The 18,421-nt window shown below is 39.5% G+C and overlaps 1 protein-coding gene across 10 annotated transcripts in view; it reads right to left on the minus strand.

The window, feature by feature from the left end:
- Positions 1 to 18,421, minus strand: part of C2CD3 (C2 domain containing 3 centriole elongation regulator) — a 161,156-nt gene that overhangs the window by 77,599 nt on the left and 65,136 nt on the right. For all 10 annotated transcript variants that reach the window (XM_033203759.1, XM_033203760.1, XM_033203761.1 and 7 more), the window contains 5 exons: positions 13,284 to 13,402; positions 10,637 to 10,759; positions 7,077 to 7,571; positions 4,057 to 4,208; positions 1,601 to 1,847 (listed from right to left, as the gene is read on the minus strand). In XM_033203759.1, the coding sequence (XP_033059650.1) occupies positions 1,601 to 1,847; positions 4,057 to 4,208; positions 7,077 to 7,571; positions 10,637 to 10,759; positions 13,284 to 13,402 (1,136 nt within the window). The remainder of the gene's footprint in view (positions 1 to 1,600; positions 1,848 to 4,056; positions 4,209 to 7,076; positions 7,572 to 10,636; positions 10,760 to 13,283; positions 13,403 to 18,421) is intronic.

Raw genomic sequence — 18,421 nt, forward strand, 5'->3', positions numbered from 1 at the left:
GAGTCTACACTGCAAGGTGACAGCCATATAATGCCTAAACAGACTTGGGGATACTAATGTGGTTTTTCTTTATTTGTGCTTTTATATAATTTTCAACTTGAAAAATATGATTATCTATTGACAAACAATAATATCTAACAAATAACTGGCCAGGTGTGGTGGTTCATGCCTGTAATCCCAGCACTGTGGGAGGTTGAGATGGGTGGATCACTTGAGGTTAAGACCAGCCTGGCCTGGCAATATGGTGAAACCCCATCTCTACTAAAAATACGTAAGTTACCAGGCACAGTGGTGGGTGCCTGTAATCCCAGCTACCGGGAGGCCAAGGTGGGAGAATCCCTTGAACCCAGTTGGCGGAGGTAGTAGTGAGCTGAGATGGCGCCATTGCACTCCAGCCTGGGCAACAGAGCGAGATCTCACCTCAAAACAAAACAAAAAAAACTAACAAATAACTAAGAAAAATTTGGAGTTCATAATATACAAATAAACCATAACTTGCTAAAAGTTATTTTCCTAATAGTTCTTTCCCTGCTAGAGACATTTAAATTTGTCATTTGGGTTCAGACTTAAGAATATAACATACTTAAATGGTATGGATACTGAGATTTGGCTGTACTAGTAAAAACAACAAAGATACAGTAGTACATGATACGGTGGAATAAAGACTGCTGAACTTGAAGTTAGAAGACCTGTGTCTGAATCCCAGTTTTCTCACTCTTAGTTATGTGACCCCGGACAAGTAACTTACTCTCTTCGATTCTGTCTCATCATCTGTAAAACAGAATAACAATGACCCACCTCATGTAGTTGTTAGGGAAATAAACATAAGAATGTATGTCAATGTGCTTTCTCAACTGGACAGCACCAAACAAAAACAAATTACTTTTAAATTACTAGTAGATAAGCAAGCACTTCACAATGACTTTCCAGCATGGGCTCAGCCAATAAGCAGGGTAAGATTTTGCTGCCGGCCGGGCGCGGTGGCTCAAGCCTGTAATCCCAGCACTTTGGGAGGCCGAGACGGGCGGATCACGAGGTCAGGAGATCGAGACCATCCTGGCTAACACGGTGAAACCCCGTCTCTACTAAAAATACAAAAAACTAGCCGGGCGAGGTGGCAGGCGCCTGTGGTCCCAGCTACTCGGGAGGCTGAGGCAGGAGAATGGCGTGAACCCGGGAGGCGGAGCTTGCAGTGAGCTGAGATCCGGCCACTGCACTCCAGACCGGGCGACAGAGCAAGACTCCGTCTCAAAAAAAAAAAAAAAAAAAAAAAAGATTTTGCTGCCTTACATTTGGGATCACTCTCCACTCCCATTTTTTTTTTAAAGGCAACAAAGCTAGTAAATTAGATAATTAAGATCTGGTTGTTCGATTGGATTTTCTTTATAAATTCAGGGAGCTAAGAGGGACATAGAGATCCAGTTAAACCATAACAGAAAACTACCAATGATTCCTTTGATTTATAGGAAGCACTGGAGTGCATGTTATGTTCTTTTGTTGAGCCTTTCATTATAGAAATAAAGGATTTGGGCAATAAATTCACTAAAATATGCAAGAGAAAATGAAATAATGACTTTTTGTAAACCATAGCATTTATTACCATAGAAACAGATGCTACAGTTGGCTGGTCCAGGAAATGGGCTGGCCTAGGGCTGAAGGGAGGGAGTGTTCCTTCTTCATGCTTTAATCTTTGTAGTGCCATTATTTGATCTGAAGAACCCATAGCTAAAAAGACTCGAAGACTCCCATTTTGGTGGCCTGAAAACACATCAATCACAGGCATGTAGCGGTCGACAGCAACAACTGGGTACTGGGCATCCAGCAGCAGGCGAGAAATTTTAGGATCTCTAGAGGGGGAGAAATTGTGAATAAGCAAATAACAAGCATCAATCATGTCATAGAGTAGTTTTATTTCTTTCCTGACTCATTTTTTCAGTGTGTTAAAAATAGACCTGCAACTGGAAAAGTAATAGTGGTTTTAAAAAATGTGTGCATCTGTCAGTAACCCACCAAATAAAAATTACCAGGCAGAGAAGTTCAAAATGTAGCAATTTAAAGGCAGGGAATGTGTCTGATATGTCTTTGTAGCATATGGCCCCAAGTCCAGTGTCTGTGATTTGAGCAGTATCTCATGGAGCTTTGCATTATTTTATAGGGAGGAAGTGTGGTCTACTAGGAAGAATGTGGACTTTGGTGTCTGACAGATAAGATTTGGATAATATTGCCAATATCTGCCATCTACTGAGTGTTTAGTATGTGATAGGCATTTTATAGTGTTTCTAATCCTTTTAACGCTGCAAAGGTTGGTATTATCCACTATTAATGGATGAGAAAGCCAAATTTAAAGAGGTTAAGTAACTTAGCTAAGGATACACAACTAGTAGGAGGTTAAGTTGGGATTCAAGCTTTGATAAATGATTTATAATGCCATGCTGAATCTCAGCTCTGCCACTTACTTGCTGTGTGACTCAAGCAATTCATTTAACATTTTTAAGTCTGTTTTGTCATCTGTAAAATGTACGCAACGAAAAAACTTACATCAAAGGGTGGTTGTTAGGACTAAACTGAGATAACATACAAACTATGATGCTTGTTACATGGAAAATGCCCAGTAATTGGTAGCTACTATTATTTTACACACTCTCAGCAAAGAATGAGATCTAATGGAATGAGAAATGAAGTGGAAGAAGGGTAACACCAGACCAAAATAACATCATAATTTAAGAAAAAAAGGAAAACTAATAGCCTACAGTGGACAGTAGCATCCACGATTCCAGCAGGACTCCCCAGCCTGGCTATGATTTCCAATGTTACTGTTGTAAGTATTAATACTTAGCTGTTCACAGAAGGCATATCCATGTATTTTCTCTCTAGATCTTCATGATTGTTCCACAAGAGAGATAGGGAATCTACTATCACCCTCATTTTACAGATGAGGAAAAGAAAGTCAGAGAGGTTAAGTGACCTCTGCAAGTTAAAGGACAAATTTCTTCATTTGTAATATAGGGATAATAATAATACCTTATAGGGTTATAGTGAGGTTCAAATGAGCTAATGCCCACAAAGGTGCTCTTTGTAAAATGTAAAACACAACATTTAAAACACAGAACTATGAGAAGGCTGCTAGGAAGGAGGTCAATGCTAAAATAAAAATCAGAAACTTGAGTCAAAATAAAAAAGGCACATTTTGGGCCAGACGCGGTAGCTCATGCCTGTAATCCCAGCACTTTGGGAGGCCGAGGCGGGTGGATTGCGAGGTCAGGAGATCGAGACCATCCTGGCTAACACGGTGAAACCCCGATTCTACTAAAAATACAAAAAATTAGCTGGGTGTAGTGGTGGGCGCCTGTAGTCCCAGCTACTCCAGAGGCTGAGGCAGGAGAATGGCGTGAAGCCGGGAGGCGGAGCTTGCAGTGGGCCAAGACTGCGCCACTATACTCCAGCCTGGGCGACAGAGCAAGTTTGTATTGAGGAATGAAATAACCATCAGGTTAATCAATACCCTACCTATGTGTTAAAAGTGAGGTGGAGTAATCAAATCTGAAGGTCTAAAAGATAATATTCATTATATAAAACTTGCAAATAGCTGATGTGAACAATACTGAAGTTCTGTGATAGAATGCTAAACCACCTTTTGTGAGGTGGTAACTTTTGGCAGTAGAGCTTTTTGGTGAAGAGTGTGGACTCCACTGCCATGCTATCTTGGGTCCTAACCCTCCACTTTATGATATATGTGACAAGTAATTTAACTTCTCTGAGTCTCTGTTAACTTATCTGTACAAAAAAGCAAATAGAAGTACCTGCCTCAGAGGGTTGTCAAGAAGATTAAATGACCTGATGTATGCAAGGTTTTTAGCATAATGCCTGAAACATGGTAAGCAGTATCTGTAAGATACTGCTTTAGAATAGGAGAAAGAGCAGCAACTGTGGTGAAACTGAAAAAAGTCCTTCAAGGGATTACTGGGCTATTCATGTTTGCAAATCAAAAGAATTCCTTTTCAGTCCATACAAAGTTAAAGACACACAATAAAGAATACTCCAAAAGGTCCTATTTACTTGAATGACATGTAAAACTGGTGGAGGGGAAGTTTCACCAGCCCGAGCAGCTTGTCCAGTCCTGGGCTCCGCACCTTATTCCAAGTTTCAATTACCATCACATTGTTCTTAAGCCTTTCCAGGTATTTGGAAGACAGAGAGACGGGAATCACCTAAGAGAGGAACAACCAAAGCAAACAAAAAACTCATACCTAAGACAAATATTAATTTATACTTTCACTCAATAAGCATTTACAAAAAGCCTACTGTTAACACACAGTGTTATGAGCTAAAGACATTCAAATAAAACTTACTCTGTATCCTCAAGAGAAGTAGCAGTCTGCTGTTAGAGACTAACACATAAAGGCCAGATACAAAACAGTGAGTTCTCTGATGACAAAGCTCATACAGGTGGAGCTTTGAGGACACAGAGAAGGTTGTTAAACATGTCAAACATGGTGCCTGCCAAACTTGTCCAATCCTTTCTAAGGCAAAGTGATCCACTAGTAAACCCCCTGAAAGAAAGATGGTTTTGAAAGAAGTATGCTACTGACTTGACAAGAGTTGAGTATTTTATCAAAGGGCAGCCAATCCACTGACTGGATAGCATTTAATAAAATGACCAAGTGCCAAAAGCTCTGCCCAACAGTTGTCACAGTAAAGAGCAAAGCCAACTGTTCCTCTGGATTTTCAACATAAAATTACTCCAGAATTGGCCAGCTGGTAGTTCCAATAGAAAACATGAGAGGCAAAAAGCATGAAATTAGAAAAGGGATGATGAGAGGAAGACACCAGAAGAACAGAGCAGAGCTACTTTTGTATCCACCTAAGAAACACAAAGTGGATACAAACCTAGTGTTTGTATCCTGAACACATTTCTGTCCCTTGAAACCAAAAAAAGTAAAACTAGAACAGCAACCTAACCTCCAAGTAAGGAAGTTGCAGGCAACTACTTCTGGGACAAAGTAACCTTAAATCTCAAGGCCCAGCAGGAGTTAGCTAATACAAAAAGCTCTGCTTAAGTGGTGTCATGAAGGCTTAAAGGAAATTCAAGGCAGAAGAATGAGCACATACAAAGATACAGAAGTAGGAGAAGAGAATATTCAGGAAACTCTAAGTAGTTGAGCACAGCTGGGTTATTTAGTATAAAGGGAAGAGTGGCAGGAGCTGAGACTGGAGAAGTACATACAGTCAATTTCCAAAGGGTCTTGGATTTACATTCCATCTTGAAGGATATGGGGAATCACGGAAAGGCTTTAAGAAGGGAAGTAAAATGTTCAGGTTAGTGTTTTAGAAAGGTCATTCTCATTGGTGCATAAAGGAGGCAAAGGACATAAAGAGAACTGGGAAACAGCTAGACCAGTCTGAAGGCATGTGGAAGGAGGGTGAAGGTTTAAAGAGAAGCAGTGGCAGTACAGTGAAGGTAAAGAGATGTGTTCCAGAGAATTAAGTTTGTAGTATCTATTAGACTTGGTAAGTAATTACATAAGAAAGAGTCAAGGGGCTGGGTGCTGTGGCTCACACCTGTAATCCCACCACTTTGGGAAGCCGAGGTGGGCAGATCATGAGGTCAGGAGCTCGAGACCATCCTGGCTAACACGGTGAAACCCCGTCTCTACTAAAAATACAAAAAAATTAGTCGGGCGTGGTGGTGGGCACCTGCAGTCCCAGCTACTCGGGAGGTTGAGGCAGGTGAATGGCCTGAACCCGGGAGGCGGAGCTTGCAGTGAGCTGAGATTGCGCCACTATACTCCAGCCTGGACGACAAAGTGAGACTCTGTCTCGAAAAAAAAAAAAAAAAAAAGAAAGACTCAAGGAAAACTAACAGGTTCTATTTAGGTGCCTGAGTAAATTATAATTTGAATTAGGGCAGACAAAAAGAGGAAGAACAGATTTGGAAGAAGTGATAAATTCAGATTTGAACACGTTTGAATTCGTTCTTTCATTTACACATCTTTATTGAATACCCAGTATGTGCCAGGCAATGCGTTAGGTGACAAGTGTAAACTGAGATATCCAGGTGGTAATGACCAGCAGGCAGTTAGATACAGAAATCTCAAACTAAAAGGAAATGTCTGGCATATATAGAAGTGTAGATGTGGAAGTTATCGTCATAAAAATGACTGCTGAAGCTGTGTGAATAGATGTGATCATCATGGGGAAAAGTGGATTGATTTGGAAGAGTGCCAGCAATACAGTAATGAGTAGAAGCACCAACAATTAAAGGAAGAAGTACTAGGGTTACCACCCTTTTCCTAGTTTTTTTTTTTTTTGAGATGGAGTCTCGCTCTGTTGCTCAGGCTGGAGTGTAGTGTTGATCTCGGCTCACTGCAAGCTCTGCCTCCTGGGTTCATGTCATCCTCCTGCCTCAGCCTCCTGAGTAGCTGGGACTACAGGTGCCTGCCACCATGCCCGGCTAATTTTTTGCATTTTTAGTAGAGACGGGGTTTCACCGTGTTATTCAGGATGGTCTCGATCTCCTGACCTCGTGATCCGCCCACCTCAGCCTCCCAAAGTGCTTTTCCTAGTTTTCCTTCTGGCCAAATGACTGAAAAAGAACAGCTTTGAGTGAGGAAGAAAATAAGACAGTAAAGTTACAAAAAAAAAAGAAAGAAAACAACTTAAGCACCACATTATACAGAAAAATCAAGTTAAGATGCATACGAAATTAGGGAGAAGAATAAATGTGAGGATAAATATGTAAAATAAAATAATAAAGGAGAGATTGGAGAAAGACGGGGAGGTTTAACTAATCAAAGTCTTAGAGGAAGCAGAAAGGAATAGAATCCCAAAACTCAGGCAAAAGAAATAGAGAGAAACCATGTGAACTCAGACAGAAGAGAAATAAAGACAAAAAGTTTTAAAATGTTGACAATGCCTTTCCCTCTTCCATCCGATAGTGGGACTGAATCTGTACACCAAATAATTACAAAGGTTCCTGCTAGTCTGAACATTCTAGATTTAAGATGAAATTATAATTTGGGAAGCATTTGTCTCCCACCCCTATATTCCTCTAATGGATATGGAATGTACAAAGTTACCTGAGAAAAGTTAAAGACTGGTTGTGTTGTGCCCCATGCGATGACAGATCTGGTGACTTCCTCTGTGCTGAAGAGTTTACAATTTAAATAAATATTGCATGGTGATTGTTTCTCAGATTCTCCACTAATAAAATCTTTCCCATCTGGCACCATCAACAGCACATGCAACAGCAAAGCACTCTCTTTTGTTGACCCATTCGTCTGAATGACTAAATTATGGGAGGCTGGCATAGCCATGAAGGTTGAAGGATGTGGTGCTAGAGGGCTTGGTGACTTTCGGGTGGGGAGCACCAAATTCTGTGCTTTCTTTGCAGTTTCCTCATGAATTTGATTTAAGTTTTGTGGATTTTTGGTACAGGTCATATCTTGGTTAAGTTCTGGTAGTGCCTTATTTGGACTTGTAGGAGCACAAAGTGGGGTATAATGGGTATTGCCACTTAACTTAGTATTGATACCAGTGAAATCTTTGTTATCTGTAACAAGCTCCATGGTTACCTATAAAACACAAAAGGAGAAGAGTCAATAAGAATGTCCTTTAGAATTGGAATTAGAATTTTGAGGCTGGAAACAACATCAGATTATTAGGAAATGAATTAACTCATCCTCAAACACTCTAATAGTAAGAATATTAACAGAATGCATATACATTAACTTGCTAGACTAAGAAAAACTAGACAGATGATTTATCAATAACAAAAGATGAACCTGGAAGATCAAGTTAAGCCAGAATAGAAGAAAGTTCCCAGAAAAGAATGGAGACATGTTTAAAGGACCCAGAAATTCAGTTGAAGAGGCTCCCACTGGCTAAATCTAGGACAATTTAAGCATCAGAATGAGTAACAGTAATGGATTATAACCTATTGAATAATAATCCATGAATCCATCCTGATATAAAATAAATACGAGAGAAGAAACAGCTTCTCCATATAGAATGCCAATTAATAAACGCACAAGAGACGGCAGAGTTAGAAATCACCATTTGACAATCATCACAGTAATAAGTGATTCAGGTTAACCCCAGTGGAGAAACAGTCTTTAAAATAACTGACATTACTTTAAAAAAAAAATCAACATACTGAAAAATAAAGAAAGGCTGCAGAACTGTTTCTGACTAAAGGAGATTAGAAAGATCTGACAAGATGCAATAGATAATCCTGGACTAGAAAAAAAATTTGCTATAAAGGCGCTGGTATAATTGGTGAAATCTCAGTACAGCCTGTAGATATAGCATCAATACTATGCTGACTTTTAAAACTCTAGAGTATTATGTATGATGATGTCTTTGTTCTAAGGAAATATATAAAATATAAACTAAAGAATTTAGGGGGAAAGCCATGATGTACAACTTACTCTCAAATAGTTCAGAAAAAAATGTGTATGTACATGTATGGAGGAAGGAGATAAAGGGACAGAAAGAGAGAGACAGTGAAGAGGCAGACAGACAATTATAAAGAAAATGTGACAAATAGTAAGAATTGGGGAGTCTGAGTAAAGGGTATTAAAAAAGTCTAAATGTTAAAAAGTAAAAAAGAAAAGCGATGCAGGATAAATGATGAATCTGAAGAACAGAAGTGGTCACTAACTGTCAGGAGACTCAATTACTAAGGGTAAAAAGTTCTTGCTGTTTCTTTGATCTGAAATCCATAAGTGTTCGTAAGTGTTACACAGCAAGGTTCTCTCTCTTTTTTTTTTTTTTTTTTTTTTTTTGAGACAGAGTTTCTCTGTCGCCCAGGCTGGAATGCAGTGGTGCGATCTTGGTTCACTGCAAGCTCCACCTCCCGGGTTCACGCCATTCTCCTGCCTCAGCCTCCCGAGTAGCTGGGACTACAGGCACCCGCCACCACATCCGGCTAATTTTTTGTATTTTTTAGTAGAGACGGGGTTTCACCATGTTAGCCAGGATGGTCTCGATCTCCTGACCTTGTGATCTGCCTGCCTCGGCCTCCCAAAGTGCTGGGATTACAGGCGTGAGCCACCACGCCCGGCCAAGGTTCTTTTACTCTACTGAATATAGACAGCAATCTATCCAGAATAGTATTTCTCTCAAAAGGGCCAGAACAGAAAAACCTTCTAGTTGATCAATCCTATTTATAACCCCTTTCTGATTTTAAATTTTGTAGTCCAGAATGAACCAGGCAGGCAACAACTATAACTTGGATACCACAAGAGTAAGGTGATGTTAATTTTTTGCAATAATAATCATGTAAGTCTTTAAAGCAAAGTGGTATTTACTAAGACCAAGAAGAGAGAGAAGGCTTTCAAGAAGAAAAGGCAGTATGACAAAACACAGAGGCAGGAACCAGTATGATACCTTACTGATTCTTTACATAGTGTGACATAGTTATTGGTAGAGAAGCTGTAGGAGAGAAGGCTGAAACGGTAGGCCAGGGTCATATGGTAAGTCTTGTACTTTATCCTTCGGGTGACTGGGAGTCATCACGATGTTTTTGGCATGGCTGTGATGATTTTTTTTTTTTCTTTTGAGACAGAGTCTTGCTTTGTCACCCAGGCTGGAGTGCAATGGTGTAATCTCGGCTCACTGCAACCTCTGCCTACTGGGTTCAAGCGATTTTTGTGCCTCAGCCTCCCAAGTAGGTGCGATTACAGGCGCAGGTCACCACTCCTGGCTAATTTTTGTATTTTTAGTAGAGATGGGGTTTAGCCATGTTGCCCAGGCTGGTCTTGAACTCCTGAGCTCCGGCAATCTGCCCACCTTGGCCTCCCAAAGTGCCGGGATTACAGGCTTCAGCCACTGCATCCGGCTGATTTTTAAAACTCACCAGGACAAAGCTATACTGAAGCCACACACCCTGATTCTGCCATCTAAGAAATCCTAACTCACCTGAATACAAGGAAATAACCCTCTCTCCAAAGAACTAGATACCAGAATTCATTCTATCAGGCACACTTAGTTACTTTTCTCCTTCTTTATTCCAATTACTCTAGTCTAAGCCACCATCAATCATCTCTTTTCTGGACTAATGCCACAGACCACCTCCCTCTTTCCTCTTGCAGTCTATTCTCCACACAGTAATCTTGTAAAATGGAAATCAGATGTCACTCCCACGCTTCAACATCCTTTCCTTGGATCTTAGGCTAAAATCGAAACTCTTTACTTTACCTACAAAGCTCTGATGATATGGCTTCTACCTGACCATTCAACTCTACTTTCTACCACTCTCTCTCTTGCTCACTATCCTCTGGCAACATTCTATCCCTTGATGACTCCAAGCCCAGTCCTGCTTTAGGGCTGCTGCACCTGTTATTCTCTCTGGAATGGTCTCTGTGTTTTTTACTTTCTCCTCTTATTCTTCAAATCTCACCTTCTATGTCACCTCCATAGAAAGATGTTCTGTGATCACCATCTCCTACTTTCTCCCAGGTACTCACTATCACATCATACCATTTATTTCCTTCATAGCACTTCCACTGCTCTATTTCAAGAGATGCTACACAAGATCAAAGACCTTGCTTTTCTTGTTCACTGCTATATCCTCTGTACCAGCCAATAATGCATACTCAGCAAATACTTCTGACCTCCTGAATGTGTATCTACATACCTTGAGGGGGCCAAATAGAGTCTGATCATTTTCCTGTTGCACTGGAAGTTGATCACTGAAAGAAAGCAGCTCTGATTGAATGACAGCTCGCAAAGAAAGTGACGCAGATCCAATGACTTCTGGCTGAGGAAGGAGAGAGAACATTTTGGTTAATTAAAGAGAAGCCACAGGAGATCTTACTGAAAGTGACAACATATGATGGCTTATAAAGGAAACCACGCAGGAAGAAAAAAGCTTAATTATCTAAGACAACTCTGAGATCCCACTTTCTGTCATATTTTGGTCTCTCTTCTGGCTTTTGCTACTTCTGTCTATAAGAATACAGAGAGTTTTATAAGCCACAAAGTGGTTGGAAGATTATCTTTTTCTATCACTAAGAGTTAATTCTTACTCAAAATGTTCAACTTCACTATTAAAAATAACAAATAAAATTTAGATGTCACAAATTTTTGCTATTAAAACTAGAGAAATTGTAAAGTTTAATATATCTAATGCTATCAAGGCTATGGAGAAACAAGAGGCTGTCATATGAGTAAAGCTGGAAATATAAACTGGGAATATGCTTTTAGATGGCAAATTTGGTAACAAATATTAAAAGCTTTAAATATGTATGCTCTTTGGCCCACCAATTTCATTTCTGGGAATTTGTACTAAAGAAATAATAAACAGGCCAGGCGCGGTGGCTCATGCCTGTAATCCCAGCACTTTCGGAGGTCAAGGCAGGCAGATCACCTCAGGTCAGGAGTTCGAGACCAGCCTGGTCAACATGGTGAAACCCCCGTCTCTACTAAAAATATAAAAAAAATTAGTCAGGCATGGTGGCGGGTGCCTGTAATCCCAGCTACTCAGGAGGCTGAGGCAGGAGAATCGCTTGCACCCAGGAGGCTGAAGTTGCAGTGAGCCGAGACTGCACCATTGCACTCCAGTCTGGGCAACAAGAACAAAACTCTGTCACACACACACACACACACACACACACACAGAAATAAGAAACAATGCATAAAAAGCTTATACACAAATATGTGTATGTTAAAAGTAGTTAACAATGAGATACACCTAGTTGTCCAATAATCAGGAATTAAGCTAATTATATAGCACATCCACATGATGGTATAACATGCAGCCATTAAAATAACATTTACTAAAAGTTTCTAATAATATTAATTGTATTTGTTATAATGTTTGATAAAAGGGTATTAATTCATGTATATCATAAACCTTCAAATACTTACAAAATTATGTGGAAACATTAAATAGATATTTTTGAAGAAAATGAATAAAAACCCTCAAAATGCTAAATGATAAAAAGAAAGAATAAAACCTACATACAAAATTATATAACATATTGTATTCATTGGAAAAAGACAATGCAGATAGGCATAAATGCTAACAATAGTTACTTCTTAGTGACAGAATTACAGGCAATTTTTGCCTTTTAAAAATTATTTTTTGAGTTTTCTACAAAAATATGTAAAACTCTTTTATAATTAGAAAAAAAAATGCTGGCCAGGTGCAGTGGCTCACACCTGTAATTCCAGTACTTTGGGAGGCCAAGGCGGGCGGATCACGAGGTCAGGAGATCCAGACCATCCTGGCTAACACAGTGAAACCCTGTCTCTACTAAAAATACAAAAAAATTAGCCGGGCTTGGTGGCGGGCGCCTGTAGTTCCAGCTACTCTGGAGGCTGAGGCAGGAGAATGGTCTGAATCCATGAGGCGGAGCTTGCAGTAAGCTGAGATCGCGCCACTGCACTCCAGCCTGGGCAACAAAGAGAGACTCCGTCTCAAAAAAAAAGAAAAAAAGAAAGGAAAAAAAAATGCCATTAACTAGGTATAGGAAATGATTCAATGTAAATACATCAAAATGTTAATAGAGTTTATTTTGAGTTATGAAATGATGCCTTTCCCGCCCTTTCTATTGTGCTATAATTTTCCAAAAAGGACCTGTATTGTATATGTCTTCTGAAAAAAGCAAAAGAAAACAAGATGTTCTTCATGCTATCCATACCAAATAAGAGGTCAAAAGATTATAAAGACTATTCTTTTATTGAAGGAAGTAAAAACTGCTTGTTATAGTTTATTGATTTACGTTATGCCAGCTGCAAGCAATTTTATAAACTTGGAATTAGTTGATCAAAACTGCTACTCACAACTGTATTATTTTGGGCTTGGATAACTTATGTATTCTGCCTGCAAACAGGAAGTAGAATCTCAAATTAAGGCTAATAGCCTGTATCAATATAGCTACCTTTCTCTAGAAGGGAACAGCACAATAAAGAGGTTAAGAACTTGGGATCTAAAGACAGCAGATTTGGGATAGTGTCTTGGTTCTTTTATTAGATTGAGTGATCTTAGACATGTTATTTCACCAAATCTCAGTTACTTCATCTGTAAAACGAAGATAATAATGTACCTAATTCACAGAGTTGTGGTGATTAAAATTGATAGTGTGCTCGTATAGATTCTTTAGTATTACATCTGGCCCATGACAAACAGCAGAAATTTGTAGTAGTAATAATAATAATAACAATGGATTATTAGTACTGCCTCCACCTGAAGATTCCTAGTTTAGGCAAGAATACAGTTTTAGGTATGCCCCAAATCCCTGAGGTGAAGGTAAGGCAAAGGCCAAAATCATTCAAAGTACCTTTTTCTGTGGAGTTTTCTTTGCATAAATTTGGAAAGTGAGGTTGGAATTCCACCAGTGCTCTATCATTGGGCCACCAAACTGTACTGGAAACACAAATCGCTGCTGGAACTTCACCTCTGTAAGGAGAACCAGACACACAGACGTGTCACACCACCCAACTGAAGTCATCATCAATCCATGCCTTGATACCACCTGCTTCCCTTTCAAATTTAATTAAAATCTCCTGCAGAAATCTTGTCAGTGCAATTTCACAGAAAGTGCTAGGGCTGTAGGACTGAATGAGCAGGGACAAAGAGAAAACCCTGAAGATAGTACACAGAAGACAGGCAGTGCTATGTTGCTCTGCTTTGCTATGAGAAATGAATGCCGATCATGAGTACGGGATGTGTAAGGAGACATACCTATACACTTCACTGGGTTTTAGGTAATAGGACTGTTTTTAAAAGACAAGTTGGTAGTAGTATACTAAAAGAAGGGGGCTGGTTGGAGGTGGAACAATGAGGGATAAACAGATAAATAGAAGAATGGAATAAAAAACATAACAAAAATAAGCTTATCTTCTGGACACTCCTACTATCACAAACAAGGTATCAGGTGCTGATGTTAGCAGTGTCAGGCAAAGTAAAGTCTGTCTCTTGGGTGGAAAGGAAGGGGTTTCTGCTATAAGTGTAAGTGGAAGAAGTGATGGTGGTATTTGAGTTTGTGCTCATGGCTATCGAGTTTTAACTGGTAAATAAAAAGAATTTGAGGCCGGGTGCGGTGGCTCACGCCTGTAATCCCAGCACTTTGGGAGGCCGAGACGGGCGGATCACGAGGTCAGGAGATTGAGACCATCCTGGTTAACACGGTGAAACCCCGTCTCTACTAAAAATACAAGAAAAAAAAAAAAAATTAGCTGGGCAAGGTCGTGGGCGCCTGAAGTCCCAGCTACTCAGGAGGCTGAGGCAGAATGGTGTGAACCCGGGAGGCAGAGCTTACAGTGAGCCTAGATCACGCCATTGCACTCCAGCCTGGGCAACAGAGCGAGACTCTTGTCTCAAAAATAAATAAATAAAATAAATAGCCGGGCGCGGTGGCTCAAGCCTGTAATCCCAGCACTTTGGGAGGCCGAGACGGGCGGATCACGAGGTCAGGAGATCGAGACCATCCTGGCTAACACGGTGAAACCCCATCTCTACTAAAAAATACAAAAAAACTAGCCGGGCGAGGTGGCGGGCGCCTGTAGTCCCAGCTACTTGGGAGGCTGAGGCAGGAGAATAGCGTGAACCCGGGAGGTGGAGCTTGCAGTGAGCTGAGATCCAGCCTGGGTGACAGAGCAAGACTCCGTCTCAAAAATAAATAAATAAATAAATAAATAAAAATAAAATAACATAACATAAATAAATCAATAAAATAAAATAAAGAATTTGACACCAGAATCAAAGGACGTTAGTTTAAGCTCCAGTTCTATTGTTTATTATTACCAACTCAGAAACACTTTATCACCTATAAAATGATCTTCCTGTCCATTCACTGCTAAGGCCCTTAAAATGGATCATGAATCTGAAGAATCCTCACAAGAGGCCCAGTTATGAAGAGAATCTGCTATTTCTAGCATTCATTCAAATAACCCATTTTAACCTACTGATCTCTCTAGTCATCTCTGGCCATATTAATTGGTGACTCTATACTTTTCTTGGTACTGTTGGACAGGATCTGGACCTTGCTGTGTGGATCAATGCACAGGAACTATGAACAAAAGGTCTGGGCCCAGGAAGCCCACATCCACTAGATCAGTTTATTTGGTTGCCCTACCTGGGAAAGGGAAGTAAGATAACAGCTGCACCTCACTGGTGTGCTGGGAGGATCAACTGAGGTAATAAAGGAAAAAGCACTTTGGACACTGTAAAATTCTTTATGTACAAACAGAATCCTATTTCAATTTCTCCTTACTACTTAGGTACATTCTTGCACTGTTACTGTATTTCTCATATAATTCTCTGTTTCTTAAGCTCATTATTTTTCACAACTGAGTAAAGTTAATTTACGTTATGCCAGCTGCAAACAATTTTATAAACTTGGAATTAGTTGATCACAACTGTATTACTTTGGGCTTAGTTGGAATTAGTTGATCACAACTGTATTATTTTGGGCTTAGTTGGAATTAGTTGATCACAACTGTATAATTTTGGGCTTGGATAACTGATGTATTCTGTCTGTGAGTTAAGTGAGTTAAGGCAGTAAGTGAAGAAAAAATTCAGGTAAATAACTTGCTAACAGTGTCCCAGAGAAGATTTTTTTCAAGAGTTGAAAGGGATCCAGATTAATACCTAGTCTAATCCATATTATTACTAAGAGAGGCCCACAGGTAAGACAGTGATTTTGCCTAAGGTGCATGATTAGTGTGTGGTATAATCAGAACTAGAATCCAGTCTTGCAATTCTTGGCTCAATGCTTATTCCACATTTCCCATATAATCTTTCTCAGAAAAACATAGAGAGGATCAATCACTGTGGCCAACAATAAAAATAAATGTTTAAGAAGCAATATAGATTAAGGCACATTTTGGAATCGAAATGGTGCTAGGTTGAAATTCTAGTTCTACCATAAACCAGCTGTGTGATATTATACAAGCTACTTAATTAATTTACATCTCAGTTTCCTCTTTCCTCATCTGTGAGTTTCCTCTTTTCTCTTTATGTCCTGATATGCAAAAATTCCTAAGATTAAAGGCAAGGTGCAGAACCATGTATAGGCTGGGCAGCCCTAACCCCAAAACTCAAAACCCAAAATGCTCCAAAATCCAAAACTTTCTGAATGCCAATATGATGCCAGAGTGGAAAATACCATACCCTACCTCATGTGATGGGTCTCAGGGTCTCAGTCAAAACGCAGTGAAAACTTTATTTCATGCACAAAATTATTTAAAACATTGTACAAAATTACCTTCAGGCTATGCATATAAGGTCTATATGATACATAAGTGAATTTCATGTTTAGCTTTGGGTCCTATGCCCAAGATATCTTATTAATGTATATGCAAATATCCCAAAATCTGAAAAAATCTGAAATCCTAAATACTTCTGGTTCTAACCATTTTGAAGAAAGGACACTCAACTTGTGTATGGTGCACTAACACTTGCAGAAACATGGGGGACGGGAGGCGGGGGAAGGGATAAACCAACCTTGTCCAACCTGTGAGCCCACAAGTGGCCCAAGATGGCTCTGAATGCAGCCCAACACAAATCTGTAAACTATCTTAAAACACTGTAAGATTTTTTTGCGATTTTTTTTTTAAGCTCATCAGCTATTTTTAGTGTTAGTGTATTTTATGTGTGGTCCAAGACAATTCTTCCAATGTGGCCCATGGAAGCCAAAAGATTGGACCCCCCTGGAATAAACATATTTGCTGATACACACGTGTGCATGCACACATACACACGTCTGTCTGTCTGTCTATCTATCTATCTATCTATCTATCTATCTGCCTGGCTATCTATCTATAATGGCTTAAGGAAGGATATACAAGCAACAACCTTGTTTGTCTGCAAGGATGCAACTTTTGAATTTTGAACCATGTGAATGGATAATCTAGTTCTAAAAGGAAACAAAATAAAGCAAAGTAAAAATTTAAAAATCCCATGTTAGTATGCTGTAAAGGAAAAGTTATTTGACTATGTAGTAGGAGTGTTAGGACCACACCTTTTATTTCTCAAACTACTTCCCAGAGAAGAAACTTAACACTGATGAACTGACTATTCATAGATCAAACTGGAAAACCAAGGCAAAGCTATCCTCAGAATATATTAGAAAAGTGGCTGTAATTTTGGGTGGCAGGAACATAAATGTCTATTATATTATCCTTTTTCTGTATCTGAAATATTTAAAACAAATTAGAAAAAAAAAGACAACACCAAAAGCATAAGCAACAAAAGAAAAAAACAGATAAACTACAGTACATAAAAATGAAAAACTTTTGTGCTGTAAACAATACCATCTAGAGAGTGAAAGGACAACCCACAGAATGGGAGAAAATATTTGCAAATCATAGATCTGATAAGGGGCTTGTATCTAGGATACACAAAGAACTCTTATAACTCAGTAACAAAGAGTCCGATTTGAAAATGAACAAAGGATCTGAACAGGCATTTCACATGAAAAGATGCTGGACATGACTGGCCATCAGGAAAATGCAAATCAAAATCAATGTGATGTCACTTCACATCCACCAGGCTGACCAGAATAAAAAAGAATGGAAAGTAACAAGTGTTGATGAGGATGTAGACAAATTAGAACACTCATACACTGCTAGTGGGAAAATGGTGCAGCCACTGTTGAAAACAGTCTGGTAATTCTTGAAAAAGTTAAAACATAAAGTTACCATATGACCCAGCAATTCTACCATTAGATATATACCCAACGGAAATGAAAGCACACGGTCCATACAAAACCATGTACACAAATGTTCACATAGCAGCATTATGCAAAATTGCCAAAAAGTGGAAACAACCTGAATGTCCATCAACTGAGGAAAGGATAAATGAAATGTGGTGTATCTATGCAATGGAGTATTAGCCATAGAAAGGAATGAAGGACTGATATATACTACAACATGAAACCTAAAAATATTATGGTAAGTCAAAGACAGTAGTCAAAAAAATCACAAGTTGCATGATTCCATTTATATGAGGCATCCAGAATGGACAAACTGATAGAGACAGAAAGAAGATTAGCAGTTGCTTAGGGCTGGGGAAAGAGGGAAATGGGAAGTGAAAGCTAGTAAGTATGGGGCTTCTTTTAGGGGAATGAAAATGTTCTAAAATTAGATTGTGGTGATAGCTGCACAGCCTTGAAAATATTGGCTGGGCATGGTGGCTCACGCCTGTATCCCAGCACTGTGGGAGGCCAAGGCAGGTGGATCACTTAAGGTCAGGAGTTCAAGACCAGCCTGATCAACATGGTGAAACCCCATCTCTACTAAAAATACAAAAATTAGCCAGGCATGCTGGCACACACCTCTAATCCCAGTTACTCAGGTGGCTAAGGCAGCAGAATTTCTTGAAGCCAGGAGGTGGAGGTTGCAGTGAGCTGAGATCATGCAACTGTACTCTAGCCTAGATGACAGAATGAGACTCCGTTGCAAAAAAAAAAAAAAA

Source organism: Trachypithecus francoisi, unplaced genomic scaffold (genome assembly GCF_009764315.1).
Source record: "Trachypithecus francoisi isolate TF-2019V2 unplaced genomic scaffold, Tfra_2.0 Lachesis_group8, whole genome shotgun sequence".
NCBI classification, from domain to species: domain Eukaryota; kingdom Metazoa; phylum Chordata; class Mammalia; order Primates; family Cercopithecidae; genus Trachypithecus; species Trachypithecus francoisi.